The sequence below is a fragment of the Heterodontus francisci genome, chromosome 7 (genome assembly GCF_036365525.1).
Source record: "Heterodontus francisci isolate sHetFra1 chromosome 7, sHetFra1.hap1, whole genome shotgun sequence".
NCBI classification, from domain to species: domain Eukaryota; kingdom Metazoa; phylum Chordata; class Chondrichthyes; order Heterodontiformes; family Heterodontidae; genus Heterodontus; species Heterodontus francisci.
In genome coordinates this window covers 105,635,293-105,652,356 of record NC_090377.1, presented here as the reverse complement: position 1 = coordinate 105,652,356, position 17,064 = coordinate 105,635,293, and the positions used below count along the sequence as shown (strand labels likewise).

Here is a 17,064-nt window from a genome sequence, read left to right as displayed (position 1 = left end):
CTACATAAGTATTCTGAAAACTGCATTAGGAATCTTTCTCTCCCTCTCTTTATGTACCTGATTTGACACTGAATTCACCTACCCCAATTACACTTCCTCCTCGGTTAGGTTAGTTGGTTATACGGCTAGAGCGTGATACAGAAAGACACCAACAGCGTGGGTTCAATCCCCATACCGGTTGTGGTAGCTCATGGAGGCTTGCCTTCTCACCTTACCCCAAGCTTGAGGAGTGGTGACCCTCAAGCTATACATCGCCAATTGTCTCTCTCTAGTGAAGAGAGATATCTATGGTCCTCTGGCTGTTATCAGCTCTCACTTTCAGCAGCTTGTCATGCAAAAGATTTTCAAACCTAATTGTGCATGGGCAATATAATTAACTGCAGATGCCATTAGATTACCTGCTACACTAGAATTTGCCTCAATGTCTATTAGGTTACAACACAAGTTACCTTAAGGTTGGCATCTTGTGAATCTTATTAAACATCCGATCTAATCGTTTTAAGATTAAGATGAGAGCTGGCCGTACAGCTTCTGTAGTCCAATCGGTGATTGGAAGCATTTCCATGATGTATCTCCGAAGTCCATGACTCTCCATTGTTTGGGTGTCATATGGTGCAAGCTTTAGAAGGGAATGCGCAATTTCTGCCAACCTAAGGTACAATAAATGTTAAATTTGTTTCAAAAGTACACAGTATACTATAACCACAGATTGTAAATAAACTGACTATTTCCAAAACAGGAAAGTAAATTCAATTCTTGTCCTCAAACTGCACAGAGCAAGTGCTCAGGTCAAAGAAGACATCTCGTACAATCGCTACCAAGATCTATTTTGATATCTCCTTTTTACTTACTGACCTTGGAACATCTGTCTCGGGTTGTGCACTACAGTGAAGACAATGAACAGCAAAGATCCAGGAGAACAGCAGGATCTTAAACACGATACTAGATGCTCTATGTGATGCAGGAGAGTTGATAGATTGGGATTACTACCAACACTGCAATTCTGGCAACAGCTTTACAGGCTCCTGATGATTCACAAACATATATACCACCCCAACATACTATGGGTTCACTCTACCTCTTCAAGGGGTGTAAGAACATTCTGAGTTATTTTCAATATTTAGTGTTTTGAGCATAATAATGTAGCTTCGGGAGAGAAGGCTAGGAGACTGAATCTACAACCATATGATGGTATTCTCCTTCAGAATGTGGTACCTTTCTTGCACAGGCTTCACAGTAAGGGTACAGAGAATGTCTGAAAATTCCTGTATAAGTGCATTCATTCTGTCATTGTTGTGTACATTACTGAAACAGATTCACTTACATCAGAGCTGCATGGCTTTGTTGAAAATGAGTTTAAACAGAACAAGAAAATGTCCTTCTTCTTCTTGTAAAGTAGGGGTGAGGGGCACCTGTTACGCTTGATTAGAAATCAAAATATGACGATGATTACATGTAAATTTTTAAAAATCTTCTGAACTGATGTTAGACAGATTACTAAGCTATCTCAAAAGCTTTCCTGAAATACTTAAGCAAACTGGGCCGAAGTTAACAAGAACATAATGTAAATCCTGTCCAAGAACAAAATACATATTCTTCCATTCCCTTTCCAAAGTAGAAATGGAGCCACAAATGGACGGCACTCTGACAAATGTTTAAAATAACATTAATGCAGTATTAGCAGATTTTAAGATACACAGTTTAACATTAAGGTGGCAAATTTAGAATAAATAGTATAAACCCTTTAATGTAAAAGTATACCTCATATGTGACTTCACATCAAGTAGTTCAAGAGCAGTAACCCTTGGTTCTCCAGCCATATTCTGGAGAATTTTCAACCTGGGACCACAGTGCTTGAAGAATTCGGTGCAAATATTTAGGAGTGACTCCCGAGGCCTGCGGAATTCCTCTCTTGCTATACGCTCGTCCAATTCTTCAGTTGGAAGACCCTGGCCTTCTTCTAACAAATGTAGGTTATCTCTGCAGATAAATAATAATATTGTTATATTATAAAGTAAAATAAGAAATTTCAACATCATCTGTAATCATCGACAATTTTCAAACAACTAACTAATGACTTTGAGGGTCAAAATCCTGCAATTTCACATGTAACATCATTATGGGAGTATCAGAACAAGGTTCAAGAAGGCTCATCTTCTCAGGCTAAGTAGCAGTGAGTAACAAGTTAGGCCTATCCATGGTCATCCATATTCCATGAACAAAGTTTCTTTTTAAAAACTGAGGTGTTGTGGTGGAGCATATTGTTGTATGGCTGTTATTTGCATTTCTTCACAGAATGAATTCAGGTGGGGATGCTAAGCTGAAGCCAGACATTTCTCAACAGAAAGGTATGCAAGGAAGATCTGAGATTGTGTCACTCATCAATCCCAAGTATTTTCAAATAATGTACTTCGATATTACCATTTTTTTGCTCTTGTCTAGAATGAGTGAACTCCATGCACCACTCTTCCCTATAAAGTATATAAATTTATTTTGCTGTTGTTTTGTTGTTTATAATCCCATTTCATCCTGATCTAATAAGGTCTGTCAGAGACCGGTTCCGAAGGCACTCTAGAGTATAATAGACTACTTGCATGCAGAATGCAGGCCAGGGAATTTGTCAATGTGCATCAGATAGCATCATAATCATAAGATTGACAAATCCCCAGGACTTGATGGTTTCCACCTTTAGGTTTTAAAAGAAATAGGTGAGTAAACTGCAGATGCTTAAACCATAATCTTCTAAAGCTCTGTTGATTCAGTAATTGCCCCTTTAGATTGGAAAATTGCAAATGTAACTCCATTATTTAAGGAAGATGAGAGACAGAAACCACGATATTAGAGACTTGCTAGTCTAACATCGACTCTGGGTAAGTTATTGGAATCTATAATTAAGGTCAGAGTGACAGAGCACTTAGAGAAATTTGAGCTGATTGGAGAGATTTGTAAAGGGTTGGTCTTGTCTAATGAACCTAATTGAATTTTTAAAGGAAGTAACTAACGTATAGATAGGGAAATGCCTATAGATGTAGTTTATACGGACTTCCACAAGATATTTAATAAGAATCCACATAAGAGATTATTAGCTAAAATTAAAGCAAATGGAATTGAAGGCAAATGGAATTGAAGGCAAATTATTGAACTGGTTAGGAGGTTGGTTAGGCAGCAGAAGACAGAGAGTAGGGATAATGTATATGTCCTCAAATTGGAAGGTTGTGACTAATTCTGTCTACAAGGATCTGTTCTGGGAGCTCAACTATTCACTATATTTATTAATGACTTAAGTAACACAAAAGAGTTACATATTCAAGTTTGCTGATGATGCAAAAATTGGTGATATAATAAGCAGTATAGACAACAGCATATAATTACAAAGAGACATTGACAGATTAAGTGAGTGGGCAAAACTGTAGCAGATGGATTTCAACATAGGTAAATGTGAAGTCAGCCATTCTGGACCATAAATGGATAGATACGAGTATTTTTAAATGATGAAAAGCTAGGAATAATGGCGGTCCAAAGAGATTTAGGGACTTACGTACACAGATCACCCAATGTAGTAGGCAGGTGCAAAAAAAATCAAAAAGGCTAATTGAATGTTACCCTTTATAATTATAGGGGTAGAATATAAAGGGGGTAGAAGTTTTGCCACAGCTTGTGGTCCTGGTTAGACCACATCTGGAGTATTGTGCACTGTTATGGGTATCCAACAGTAGAAAGGATATATTGACCTTGGAAGGAGTGCCGTGTAGATTCACCAGAATGTTACGAGAGATCCAAGGATTAGAGTACGAGGAGAGATTATACAAACTAAGCTTGTATTATCTGAAACACAGAACATTAAGGGATGATCTGTTTGAGGTTTTTAGGGCTTTGAAGGGAATTGATAGGTTAAAGATCATTTTTTTCTGCTGGTGGGGAGTCGAGGATAAGTGGACGTAACCTTAAAATCAATATCAGGCTATTCAGGAGAAAATAGGAAACACTGCTTCACACAAATAGTGGTAGAAGTGTGGCACTCCCACAAATGACAGTAGATACTAGGTTAATTAATAATTTTAAATCTGAGATTGATAGATTTGTACGAGCCAAGGGTACCAAGGGATAGGGAGCCAAGGCGGCTAGATGGAGTTTAGACACAAATCAGGCATGATCCCTTTTAATGGCAGAACAGGCTTGAGGGGCTGAATGGCCTACTCCTGTTCCTATGTTCTTATAATCCAAACATTTTCAAAGTCTTTGTTTTGATGGCAGATTAGGACACCCAATCAAATAAGTTTCTGGTGTCAGGCAGGTCAGGTCATTTATATGTCAGACTGCAATCAATGGGGGATGAACTGCATGTTGGCTGTCGACTGTAATGTAAATGCTCTGCAGGATTAGAATTCTCTTTTTAGAGCTCTAGGACTGAGTTCTTCTGCTTAAAATTCGAGACAAGGAATTAAGGATGGTGAAAGACCACAAAAGAGTGAGACAAATTAATAGAATGATTGAAATTACTATTTAGGAGACCATTTAGTCCACTGGGCCTATAAAGGAAAAGGACTGTGTAAGAATTATCACGGGTTCTTCCTGACCTTGTGTTGACCCCTCCGGACATGGCATGGTTGGCTGTTGGAGCTCCTCTGTGACCTTGGTCGGACCTGCTCATCTGAGGAGCGGTCATTGGTCTGTACCAAAGTCCATGAAAAAAAACAAACATTAGACAAATTCAAAGAAAGTTTCTTTTTTAACAAATATTGCTCGACTGAAGCAACCACAAAGATTAAAACAGATGTTAGTTTAGAAAAAATTGTCATATTAATTTGTTTGATGCCTAAAAAGGGTTCATGCAATACCTCTTATTTAATAAAGCATACATCAATCCACTAAAAATAATGACAGGAACAGATGTGTTGCTTAATTTAAAATTAAAATATCAACCACCGTAAACCTATAAATGCTTATGAAATGTTAAATTTTCATTTAGAAGGACAACAATTACAGCTCATAGTGTAGACTGAAAAGATAGTATAAGAACAGGATTAATATTTTACCTGGTGAGAGATTCAACACTGTATAACAAAGCTTGTAAGGATATGGCAAGTGAAGCGATAGCCGTGATTTCATCCCGTGCTCCAGATGCTGACTCCAATTGAATGGTTTGTTTCTTTAGTTTCTGCAAGTAGCAGGGCACTAGTGCCTCTAGAACCATCAGCATTTGAAGGCTATGGCACAAATAAGAAGCATAAAACCAGACAAAATCCTGTGTGGCAACATCAAAGGGGTAAAGCCAATTCTACTTTGACAAACAGTTAAACAGCAAAAAGATGTGAAGGTATATAGGGGCCAAAAATCTGATCTTGGTTGTGCAGTGCCAGGATTGCTGCTCCAAAGATACTTTATGCAGATGTCCAAAAATGAACCGATAATAATAAAATTAAAATTTTGCTCATAGCATATTGATAAGATGCTGAATGGGGAAAAAGTGACAAAATTCTATGTCAGTGAACATGAAGTGGTAGCTTTTATCATAAAAATAGAAGTAATCATTACACGTTGAAAGCTGCGTGATGTGAAAGAGCAGATTGACTGAATGAGGGATTGCTAGGTGACATGAAAGATCAGATTGATTTGAGAGTTCAGGTCCACATAAAGACCGTAAAAGTAGCACCTCAAGTGGATAAGTCTGTTAGAAATACTGGGATTTGCTAAGAGGTCTAGAATATAAAAAGCAATATTTAACAGTGAATCTATATAAATCTTTAGTAAGGAAGCTCTGAGACAATACAGAATATACAGCATAGATTCACTATTATACTTCCTGCCATGACAAAATACAGATACAAAGAAAGACTTGAAAAATTCAGGGTTTTTTCTTTAGAACAGAGAGGAAGTCATGGTGATTTGACAGAGGTAGATGGGACACAATTGGCTGGATTTTAAGAGCCTGCTGCCAAACTCGGTGGTGAGCTCAAAACATGCCAAAGAGCTGCTGTGATCTCCCGCCCGGCGGTTCATTTAAATAGACAGGGCAGCCTGCCCCCTCAAATCATGTGGATGGGGGAGGCTGTCCGTCGCTGGCAATGGCACCAGCTGCATGTGCGCAGGTGCTGGCGCCATTTTTAAAGGGCAGTCAGCCCTGCTGGGACATTTAAATTTTTAAAGATACATCCCCCCCAAAATTTATCAAATACATTTTTAATGCCCCTTTCCCACCCCCAATAACAATTACATTAAGTATTTGCCCTTCCGCCCAAAACACTTACCTTTTAAATCAGACCTTCCACACATCCCCACCCCCCGCCAAGACTGCACAAAGTTTAAAGTTCACCCCTTTCCACCATCCACTGCACCCATTACATTTATTTGACTCCATCTCCCACCCTTCCCACCACCCCGCACTGAAAATCTTACCTCCTCCCCCCTCCCAACAAGTATCACGTTGGCTTTCCGTGGATGTGGAAGTGAAGGCATGGGAGTGATGGCTGGCGCGCTGAAGATCGCATCTGGCCCAGAAGATTTCAGATTTATTTAAATTTATTCAAGTCATTCATTTAAATATTTAGTTTCCGTTTTCGTCGCCCAGTCGTGGGGGGGTGGGGGGGGGGGCGCCGCCACGGAGCCTCACTGCTGCCGGGAGGATCGGACCGGGTCATCCCACTGTCGTGGGCTTGGTAAAATCCAGCCCAATATATAGAAGCTGACTATCTCCAGTCATTAAGCGTTTACAATAAGGGGACAGGAACATATTATAAGATTATAAGCAGTGGGCGGCACAGTGGCGAGCACCGCAGCCTCACAGCTCCAGGGACCTGGGTTCAATTCTGGGTACTGCCTGTGTGGAGTTTGCAAGTTCTCCCTGTGACCGTGTGGGTTTTCGCCGGGTGCTCCAGTTTCCTCCCACAGCCAAAGACTTGCAGGTGATAGGTAAATTGGCCGTTGTAAATTGCCCCTAGTGTAGGTAGGTGGTCGGGAATATGGGATTACTGTAGGGTTAGTATAAATGGGTGGTTGTTGGTCGGCACAGTATAAATGGGTGGTTGTTGGTCGGCACAGACTTGGTGGGCCGAAGGGCCTCTTTCAGTGTTGTATCAATAAATAAATAAACATGAGCTTTAGGATAGAGAGTAGGAGAAGCTTTTACACAGGTTATGAGTTAGATAGGTGGTTGAAGGAAAAGAAACATGGAAACAGGGTAGGTACTTGTATGGCTTATGTGGTGAATAAACCAATACACATATGTTGGGCTGAATAGCCTGCTATCGTGTTGTAATTTCTAGGTAATTTTATGCAGAAAATAAATGTAGAGGAGAAACCCAACTGGAAATCCATTGGATAGATTTTCAACTTGCTGCCAGGGCAATGGAGATCAGGCAGTTTCTACAAAGGGTGGCTGATCTTCAATGCCAGGTTTACACCCAGGTGGCAAGTTGAAAACTTGTATCCATTGTATCCTGCCTGAAAGGGAGAGGGGTAACAGGGTGGCCCTTCAGGGGACACAAAATCAGATTGCAAAAGTGGCACGTCTAAGAAAAAGGAAAAAATAGATGAAAACAGGGTAGCACCTAGCCATAGTGGAGTGATTAACATTCATCTTAAACCAAGTGGTAATGACAAGAAATGGGATGTATGATTTCACCATGTCATTATTATTTCATTCAAAGGTTCACTCGACTGATTCCGGGGATGAAGTGCTTATATTATGAAGAAAGGTTGAACAGGTTAGGCTTATACCCATTGGAGTTTAGAAGAATGAGAGGTGATCTTATTGAAACATATAAGATCCTGAGGGGACTTGATAGAGTGGATAGGGGGAGGATGTTTCCTCTTTTGGGGAGACTAGAACTAGGGGACACAAGTTAAGAATAAGAGGTTTCCCTTTTAAGATGGCGATGAGGAGAATTTTTTTTTCTCAAAGGGTTGTTAGTCTGTGAAATTATCTTCCCCAGAAAGCAGTGTAGGCTGGGTCATTGAATGTATTCATGGCTGAGTTAAGACAGATTTTTGATAGACAAGGGAGCCAAGGGTTATGGGGGGAAGACAAGAAAGTGGAGTTGAGACTACATGTAGATCAGCCATGATCGTACCAAATGGTGGAACAGAGTCGAAGGGCTGAATGGCCTACTCCTGCTCCTAAGTCTTATATTCTTATGTTCCTATGTTCATTTACATGCCCTGCTGAAAAGCAGGTGCTGTTTTCTGGAAATAATGGTCGTAATTGGGTAGGCACTAAGTGAACAAGGATCCAATGTAATGCATCCCAGCTCACTACCTTCTCCCACCTGCTGAATTGGCACCCCAAAATCAGGCACAGATTGGCAGAAATTCTAGGCAATTGTAATGGATGCTATTCTGGTTGTCTCTCTGTGTTTGTACCAATTGTCCACAGCTTCAGGTTTTGCTTCAATCGATTCTTAAAATATTGGGAAGTCTTTTGTAATCCATTTGAACACCATATGCTCTCCAGCAGAGCTATGCTTTTATTTGCATTCCCTCAATGCTCTTTGATTTACCTTGCTTCAGCACCTTGCATTTGATAATACAACATGCATGATGAGGTGAAATTAATATGAAACTTATCAATCTCTTTGTTAACATGGCAATATTATGACCTTTCTGATGTAAGTAAGCACTTATTTGTCACTAGCAATACTCCAAACCTTGTTTCTCAGGTAGGTAAAATGTATTACAGCATTTAATTTAGTATTGTTGCATGGGAGGGAGCATTTGCTGGAGTGGGGCATCTTACGACATTCCCAGTTAGTTAGACATGTTCATGCTCATTTAGGTTTTAAAATGTTTTGTCCACAAAGTTGTTGGAAGTATGAGTTGATAACAATGCAGCAAGTGCAACAGGTATCTGGGATCTTGGTGAACAATACAACCAGTGTATCTCCTTAACCAATGAAATTCTAGGATTGTGAAATAAACAGAGGAAGGACTGAGAAGGAGGGTGAATTTGAGAGGGTGAATTCAATGTCAAATCAGGTCGAGAACAATAAATAAAGCAAGTGAAAGAAAGATTGGGTTAGGAGAGACTGAAAAGAGCCAGAAAGGAAAATAAAGACTTTTTAAAATCTCCTAAAACAATTCACAACTTTAAGGAATGACACTCCAGAATTATCACTGCTCACTTGCTGGGCAAAAAGGTTGATTGGCAGTCATTAACAATTATCACATTGTTAAAAGGGTACTTAAGTTGTTAATTACTAGATTTAGTTTTCTGTGGCGCATTTAATGGACAATGAATGCGAAAGTCACAGGGAGGTTAAGTGCAAGATGCCATTTCACATAGCTAACGGCGGAGCAATGCAAATCGGCCAGCAACTTGTGGCGATTCCTAATTCAGAGGGTATCTTCCTCAACGCAAGGCTGATTTGTGCATTAATAATGATAGGCATCGCTCAGATGCTATTATTTTTCAGCAAAATCTGGGCCACTGTTTACTGAGTGTTATCATTTCCGAAGAAGGGTCACTGACCCGAAACGTTAACTCTGCTTCTCTTTCCACAGATGCTGCCAGACCTGCTGAGTGGTTCCAGCATTTCTTGTTTTTATTTCAGATTTCCAGCATCCGCAGTATTTTGCTTTTATGCTATCATTTCTATTTTGTTTCACTGAACAATAAGCTCACAATTCATCACTACTACTACATATCTGTGTAATTTTCTCTTGTTTTGTTAGCCTGCTAGATGTACAACTTACCTAAATATGCTGTATACTTCATTTTAAAATTCATATTCCATCATTTTTAGCATTCGCTATGTGTATATCTTTCTTGTTTTATAAGAGAGCATTACCAAACACAAGCATGTAACAAGGACATTAATGAAAGAACACTTATTATTTTTCATATTTATTTCTTACATAATATTCCAGTACCTTCTAAGTGATTCCGGTGCATATGCAACTACAGTAACACACAGTTTAATAGCTTCACTGATAGCGAAGGAGAGATCTTCATTTCCATAGCAGAAATCTAGAAGTACATCAAAGATAATTATACAGTTTACGGTAGAGTTTGTTTTTCTGCTGTTCATTTTATATGGGTTAATGCTTCCTTAAAATAAGAGAGACACTTCTTTCCATTTGAAATTTGGGAATGAAAAAATGGGAGAATTCCTGTTTATTCTATAATTAACAATCACGATTGACCAAAAACTTAACTGGACAAGCCATATACATACTATGGCTACATGAGCAAGTTTGAGGCTGGGAATTCGGCAGTGAGCAACTCATCTCCAGACTCCCCAAAGCCTGTCTACCATCTACAAAGCACAAGTCAGGAGTGCGATGGAATACTCCCCACTTGCCTGGATGAGTGCAGCTCCAACAACATTCAAGAAGCTTGACATCATCCAGGACAAAGCAGCCTGCTTGATCAACACCCTATCCACCACCTTAAATATTCACTTCCTCCACCACCGGCACACAGTGGCAACAATGTGTACCATGTACAAGATGCACAGCTGCAACTTGCCAAGGCTCCTTCAAGGTCATCTTCAAAACCTGAAACCTCTACCACCGAGAAGAACAAGGGTAGCAGATGCATGAGAACACCACCTTTATGGCAGGAAGCAAAGAGTATTGGTTGATGGGTGTTTTTGCAATTGGAAGGCTATTATCATTGGGGTTCCGTAGGGCTCAGTACTCAGTCCCTTGCTTTTTGTAGTTTATATTAATGATTAAGACTCAAATGTAGGGATATGAAAAATAAATTTGCAGATGATAAGTAAATTGGCCGTGTGGTTGACAGTGAGGAAGAAAGCTTTGCACTTCAAGAAGATATAGATCAGGGTTGTCTTACATACAGCCCGCGGGCCAGGGTCCAGCCCGCCAAAGGTTTCCATCTGGCCGGCGGGCCTATTTCAGAGGTGGGAAATTTCCCATTGTCTTCTTTTTTCAGACCGGCTTTTTAAAAGAAATCGCAAGTGTCAGTTTCACAGCGGTGGGTTCCGACTTTTTTTTTTAAAAACCCGCCGGAAATCCCCGAATCTGTCCAAAGTTGGGAAACCGCTGTTTGCGATGTCAGCACCTGTTAGCTGTGAAACTGACACTTGCAATTTCTTTTTAAAAAACTGACCAACCATCTGCTGAGCATCCCTGTTCTCTGCAATAGTCAGAGATGGGGGTGGGGGGGAGGGTGGGCAGAGAGAGAGAGGGCAGAGAGAGAGAGAGAAGAGTGGGGTGGACAGAGAGACGGGGGACAGAGAAAGAGTGGGTGGCCAGAGAAAGTAAGGGGGGGGGGGAACAGACAGAGAAGGGGAGGACACAGAGAACAAGGACAACACAGAGAGGAAGGAACAACACAGAGAAAGGGGTAACAACACAGAGAGAAGGGGAGAGAGAGTGATCAGAAAAGTGGAAAATGGAATTCAATCTGGAGAAGTGTGAGGTAATGCATTTTGGGAGGTGCAACAAGGCAAGTGGGCGGCACAGTGGCGCAGTGGTTAGCACTGCAGCCTCACAGCTCCAGGGACCCGGGTTCAATTCTGGGTACTGCCTGTGTGGAGTTTGCAAGTTCTCCCTGTGACCGCGTGGGTTTTCGCCGGGTGCTCCGGTTTCCTCCCACTGCCAAAGACTTGCAGGTGATAGGTAAATTGGCCATTGTAAATTGCCCCTAGTGGTGGTAGGGAATATGGGATTACTGTAGGGTTAGTATAAATGGGTGGTTCTTGGTCGGCACAGACTCGGTGGGCCGAAGGGCCTGTTTCAGTGCTGTATCTCGAAATAAATAAAATAAGTGAATACACAATAAATGGGAGAATACTGAGTGGTGTGGAAGAACAGAGGGATCTTGGAGTTTAAGTCCAGGGATTCTTAAAAGTAGCAGGACAGGTGAATAAGGTGGTTAAGAAAGCATCTGGGATGCTTCTCTTTATTAACCGAGGCATAGAATATAAGAGAAGGGAGGTTACGCTAGAAGTGTATACAATGTTAGTTGCACCACAGCTTGATTTCAGTGTACAGTCCTGGTCACCACATGTGATTCCACTGGAGAGGGTGCAGAAGAGATTTACGAGGATGTTGACAGGACTGGAAAATTTGAGCTATGAGGAAATATTGGATAGGCCAGGGTTGTTTTCCTTCAACAGAGGAGGCTGAGGGGTGACTTAATTGAGGTATATAAATTATGAGGGGCCTAGACAGACTAAATAGGGACGACATATTTACCGGAACAGAGGGGTCAAAAACCAGGGGGCACAGATTTGAAGTAATTGGTAGAAGGATTAGAGAGATGAGGGAACGTTTCTCACCTAAAGGATGGTAGGGACCTGTAACTCAAAGGGTGGTAGAGGCAGAACTCTCACATTTGACAAGTACTTGGATGACTACTTGAAGAGCCATGACCTGCAGGACTACGGAATAGTGCAGGAAAGTGGGATTAGGCTGGGCAGCTCTTCGTCAACCAGTACAGGCACGTTTGGCCAAAGGGTCTCCTTCTGTGTTATAAACTTTCTATGATTTCTAGGACCACCACCTGCAAGTTCCCCCTCCAAGCCACACACCATCCTGACTTTGGAACTATATTGCCATTCCTTCACTGTCATTCGATCAAAATCCTGGAACTCCCTCCCTACACCACAAAGACTGCAGAGATTCAAGAAGGCAGCTCACCACCACCTTCTCAAGGGCAAGTAGAGATGGGCAATAAATGCTGGCCGGGCTAGCAACACTGACATCCCACAAACGAATAAAAAAAGTTCTAACAATACATTCTCCATGGAAGTTGCATGTTTCAGTGCTGCATTTGCACCCACCACCACCCACTCCCCGCCACCACCACCACATGACTTCTTTAATGGTGAGCTGTTCAATGGTGTTACCTTAAAGATGCAGTCATATATCCAGTATTTGGTATGTAACATAACTGACTTGAAGAGAGGCAAACAGCTGCTGAAGCCCATGTCTCCAACAGAGAACAAATGCTATTCAAAGATGCACAATGTGTGTCCATCCTGTAGCAGTGGGGAGGTTCGTGGCAATATATTTAAATCATTTTATAGTGTGTCAAGCTGCTCATCATCCTGTCAGGTGTACAGGGGAGTGTCAGAACCAGCAGATCAGTTGATTTCTTGAACACTGATCTTGCTGATTGTCTACTTCAATATACAGCAGGTCAGGTGCTCAAGGACTGAGAAGATCAGCTGATTCTGATGCTGAGTGAGTTTATACACCTATTTAAACCTCTAATTCACACTCTGTAGCAGCACTATGTTATACATCCAACTCAAAATACTGGCAGTGCTGCTTGTGAAGAGTTTCTGGTTGGTGTCTTCCTAACAAGGATTCAACTCCACACAGCTCAGTGGTTTAATGTTAAATCAATCACTTTTTGGGATGGTGGGGGAAGGGAAAGTAACCTGTCCTCCATTTTTGAGATTGAGATGACTCCAAATGAAATCCTTGGCAATCGATGACTGGAACCAAGTCAGCCCTCTGTGGCAGATAAGGTAACTCGATCACAGAGTTAGACAGGTCTGAAATACTCCACGTCATTGTTGATAAGTGAACAGCCTAACTCATTTACTGGATCTGCAGTGGTATCCCTGGGATTTTTTTTTTTACTTTACTCCAGAGGATTCTTCAACCCAATGCCTTAACATGTTCCTCCAGAGAGGCAGTGTGCTCTCCATATTGGATAAACAGAACCTTCACCTGTGTTGATTCCTCAGTGGTTTCATTTAAAAACACATAATCTAGGGGTAGATTTCACACATCAGACACCTGGCTGACAAAAAATAAAGGTTAAGGGGCATCCAAAGTTCTGTTCCTTTCCTCGAGGATGCAGAAAGTATACTTTTCTATCCGGCCCTCCACCAAAAGGGCACAAAAATGACAAAAAACTCAGTCTCCTGTCTTGATAAATTAAACATGGAGCAAGAGTATTCATTCCATCAGTTATGAATAGCTTTAACATAATTTAATTGCTTAGAACAACTATTTCTACTTTTTTGACCTTTTAAATGTTGTGAATTGATTTTACTGATCAAACAATAGAAACATACAGATCCTGCTGGGTATTACACCTATGATTCTTTCAGATTGTGCATGAAAAATCAGTTGGCAAATAAAATGTCAGATTTGAGGCATCAAGAGCCAAACCTTGAAACAATTTGAAGTAATAAACTTGTATATCAACTATTTTACAAGGTTACAAACAGGAAGTGTCTGACTCTACAAATAAAATCTTAGCTTTTGCAGCTAAAATAAGGCTAATATTTATTATCATTTTAACTACAAATGCACTAAGCATGGTTGCAGTAACTCGTGAAAAGCTCAGGGATAACAGACAAGAATGTAACGATATTCAGTGAAAGGGAAATCTGAGAATAAACCCTGCCAATAAATAAAGTCAAGGACATAAATTTAATCTGTGTCTGTTGCACTACAATAATCTGAGTGCATGATGATATTTCATCATATCACAGTTACATTATAATGCTGGGCAAAAATACTTTCATCAGGTGATTCCTTATTGCTATATGATATTTCTCATTTAGGAAAAATGGACTGCAACATTATGAATTAAAAATTGTCACCAGTATTACAATTTAATAACTATCACTAACTATTCTCAGCAGAAATAATCATATTATGTCACAACACACCGTAACATATTTTAATTGCATACATTTCTTATTACAAGTCTTTGGTAATTGCTAAATTTCATGACGATTACCTAGAGATTTTAGTGGTTTCTCAGCTTTTACTAATTCCAACACGTCCAATGTATCATGTGTATCGCCCTCCAAAGACACCAAAAGGTCAAACAGACACTGAGAAGACACGCCTTTGGCTGATCCACTGGTCGTAACATCCTAAATACAAAAGCCAAATACAAATTTTCTTTGATGCAAATTTTTGTTTCCAAAACAGACTTTGATCCTCCTGCAGTAAGTATTGTTCCATTTAAACTCTTACATGAAAGTATTCTGAATCGTTCAGTTGGTTAAGTCAGCAACGGGTTGAGCTAAACACAACAACAAGGTGCCGGTTCAATATGTATCTGATCTCAGCCAGAGCAGTGGTAAGTAGCTACAACAGGCCTCTGTATCGTTGTGTTAGGAGGAGAAAATTGGCTAGGTTTTCTCTCTGATCACTATTTAGTAAACCCAGATGAAAACGTAAATCTGTAAATATCATCTGAAGACAAAATCAATTCTTTCATGGGATGTGGGTGTCGCTGGTTAGGCCAGCATTTATTGCCTATCTCTAATTGCCCTTGAGAAGGTGGTGGTGAGCTGCCTTCTTGAACCGTTGTAGTCCATCTGGTGTAGGTACATCCACAGTGTTGTTAGGAAGGGAGTTCCAGGATTTTGACCCAGTAACACTGAAGCAACAGCGATATAGTTCCAAGTCAGGATGGTGTGTGGCTTGGAGGGGAACTTGCAGGTGGTGGTGTTCCCATGCATCTGCTGCCCTTGTCCTTCTAGGTGGAAGAGGTCGCGGGTTTGTAAAGTGCTGTTGAAGGAGCCTTGGTGAGTTGCTGCATTGCATCTTGTAGATGATATATACTGCTGCCAATGTGCGTCGGTGGTGGAGGCAGTGAATGTTGAAGGTTGTGGATGGGGTGCCAATCAAATGGGCTGCTTTTTCCTGGATGATGTCAAGCTTCTTCAGTGTTGTTGGAGCTGCACACATCCAGACAATGGAGAGTATTCCATCACACTCCTGACTTGTGCCTTGCAGATGGTGGACAGGCTTTGGGGAGTCAGGAGGTGAGTTACTCTCCACAGAATTCCCAGCCTCTGACCTGCTCTTGCAGCCACAGCATTTATGTGGCTGGTCCAGTTAAGCTTCTGGTCAATGGTAACCCCCAGGATGTTGATAGTGGGGGATTCAGCAATTGTAATGCCATTGAATTTCAAGGGGAGATAGTTAGATTCTCTCTTGTTGGAGATGGTCATTGCCTGGCACTTATGTGGCACGAATGTTACTTGCCACTTATCAGCCCAAGCCTGGATATTGTCCAGGTCTTGCTGCATCTGGACATGGGCTGCTTCAGTATCTGAAGAGTCGTGGATGGAACTGAACATTGTGCAATCATCAGTTAACATCCCCACTTCTGACCTTATGATGGAGGGAAGGTCATTGAAGCAGCTGAAGATGGTTGTGCCTAGGACACTATCCTGAGGACCTCCTGCAGTGATGTACTGGGACTGAGATGATTGACCTCCAACAATCATAACCATCTCCCTTTGTGCTCGTGTGACTCCAACCAGCGGAAAGTTTTCCCCCTGATTCCCAATGACTCCAGTTTTGCTAGGGCTCCTTGACACCATACTCGGTCAAATGCTGCCTTGATGTCACCGGCAGTCACTCTCAATGGCAGTCACTCTCACCTCACCTCTGGAGTTCAGCTCTTTTATCCATGTTTGGACTAAGGCTGTAATGAGATCAGGAGCTGAGTGGCCCTGGCGGAACTCAAACTGAGCGTCACTGAGCAGGTTATTGTTGAGCAAGTGCCACTTGATAGAACTGTCGATGACCCCTTCCATCACTTTGCTGATGATCGAGAGTAGGCTGATAGGGCGGTAATCGGCTGGGTTAGATTTGTCCTGCTTTTTGTGTCCAGGACATACTTGGGCAATTTTCCACATTGCCAGGTAGACGCCAGTGTTATAGCTGTACTGGAACAGCTTGGCTAGGGGCACAGCTAGTTCTGGAGTGCAAGCCGGAATGTTGCAAGGGCCCATAGCCTTTGCAGTATCCAGTGCCCTTCAGCCGTTTCTGGATATCACGTGGAGTGAATTGGATTGGCTGAAGACTGGCATCTGTGATGCTGGAGACCTCAGGAGGAGGCCGAAATGGATCATCCATTCGGCACTTCTGGCTAAAGTTGGATGCAAATGCTTCAGCCTTGTCTTTTGCACTGATGTGCTGGGCTCCCACATCATTGAGGATGGGGATATTACTGGAGCCTTCTTACTGTTAGTTGTTTAATTAGCCACTACCATTCATGACTGGGTGTGGCAGGACTACAGAGCTTACATCTGATCTGTTGATTGTAGGATCGCTTAGCCCTGTCTATCGCATGTTGCTTCCGCTGTTTGGCATGCAAGTAGTCCTGTGTTGTAG

General features: G+C 41.4%; 1 protein-coding gene across 1 annotated transcript in view; it reads right to left on the bottom strand.

Moving 5' to 3' along the window:
* Positions 1–17,064, bottom strand: part of LOC137372405 (protein unc-80 homolog) — a 500,647-nt gene that overhangs the window by 84,155 nt on the left and 399,428 nt on the right. The window contains exons 47-52 of the mRNA XM_068036292.1: positions 14,666–14,804; positions 9,865–9,961; positions 5,037–5,207; positions 4,578–4,670; positions 1,762–1,980; positions 450–650 (exon numbers count right to left, since the gene is read on the bottom strand). Of these exons, the coding sequence (XP_067892393.1) occupies positions 450–650; positions 1,762–1,980; positions 4,578–4,670; positions 5,037–5,207; positions 9,865–9,961; positions 14,666–14,804 (920 nt within the window). The remainder of the gene's footprint in view (positions 1–449; positions 651–1,761; positions 1,981–4,577; positions 4,671–5,036; positions 5,208–9,864; positions 9,962–14,665; positions 14,805–17,064) is intronic.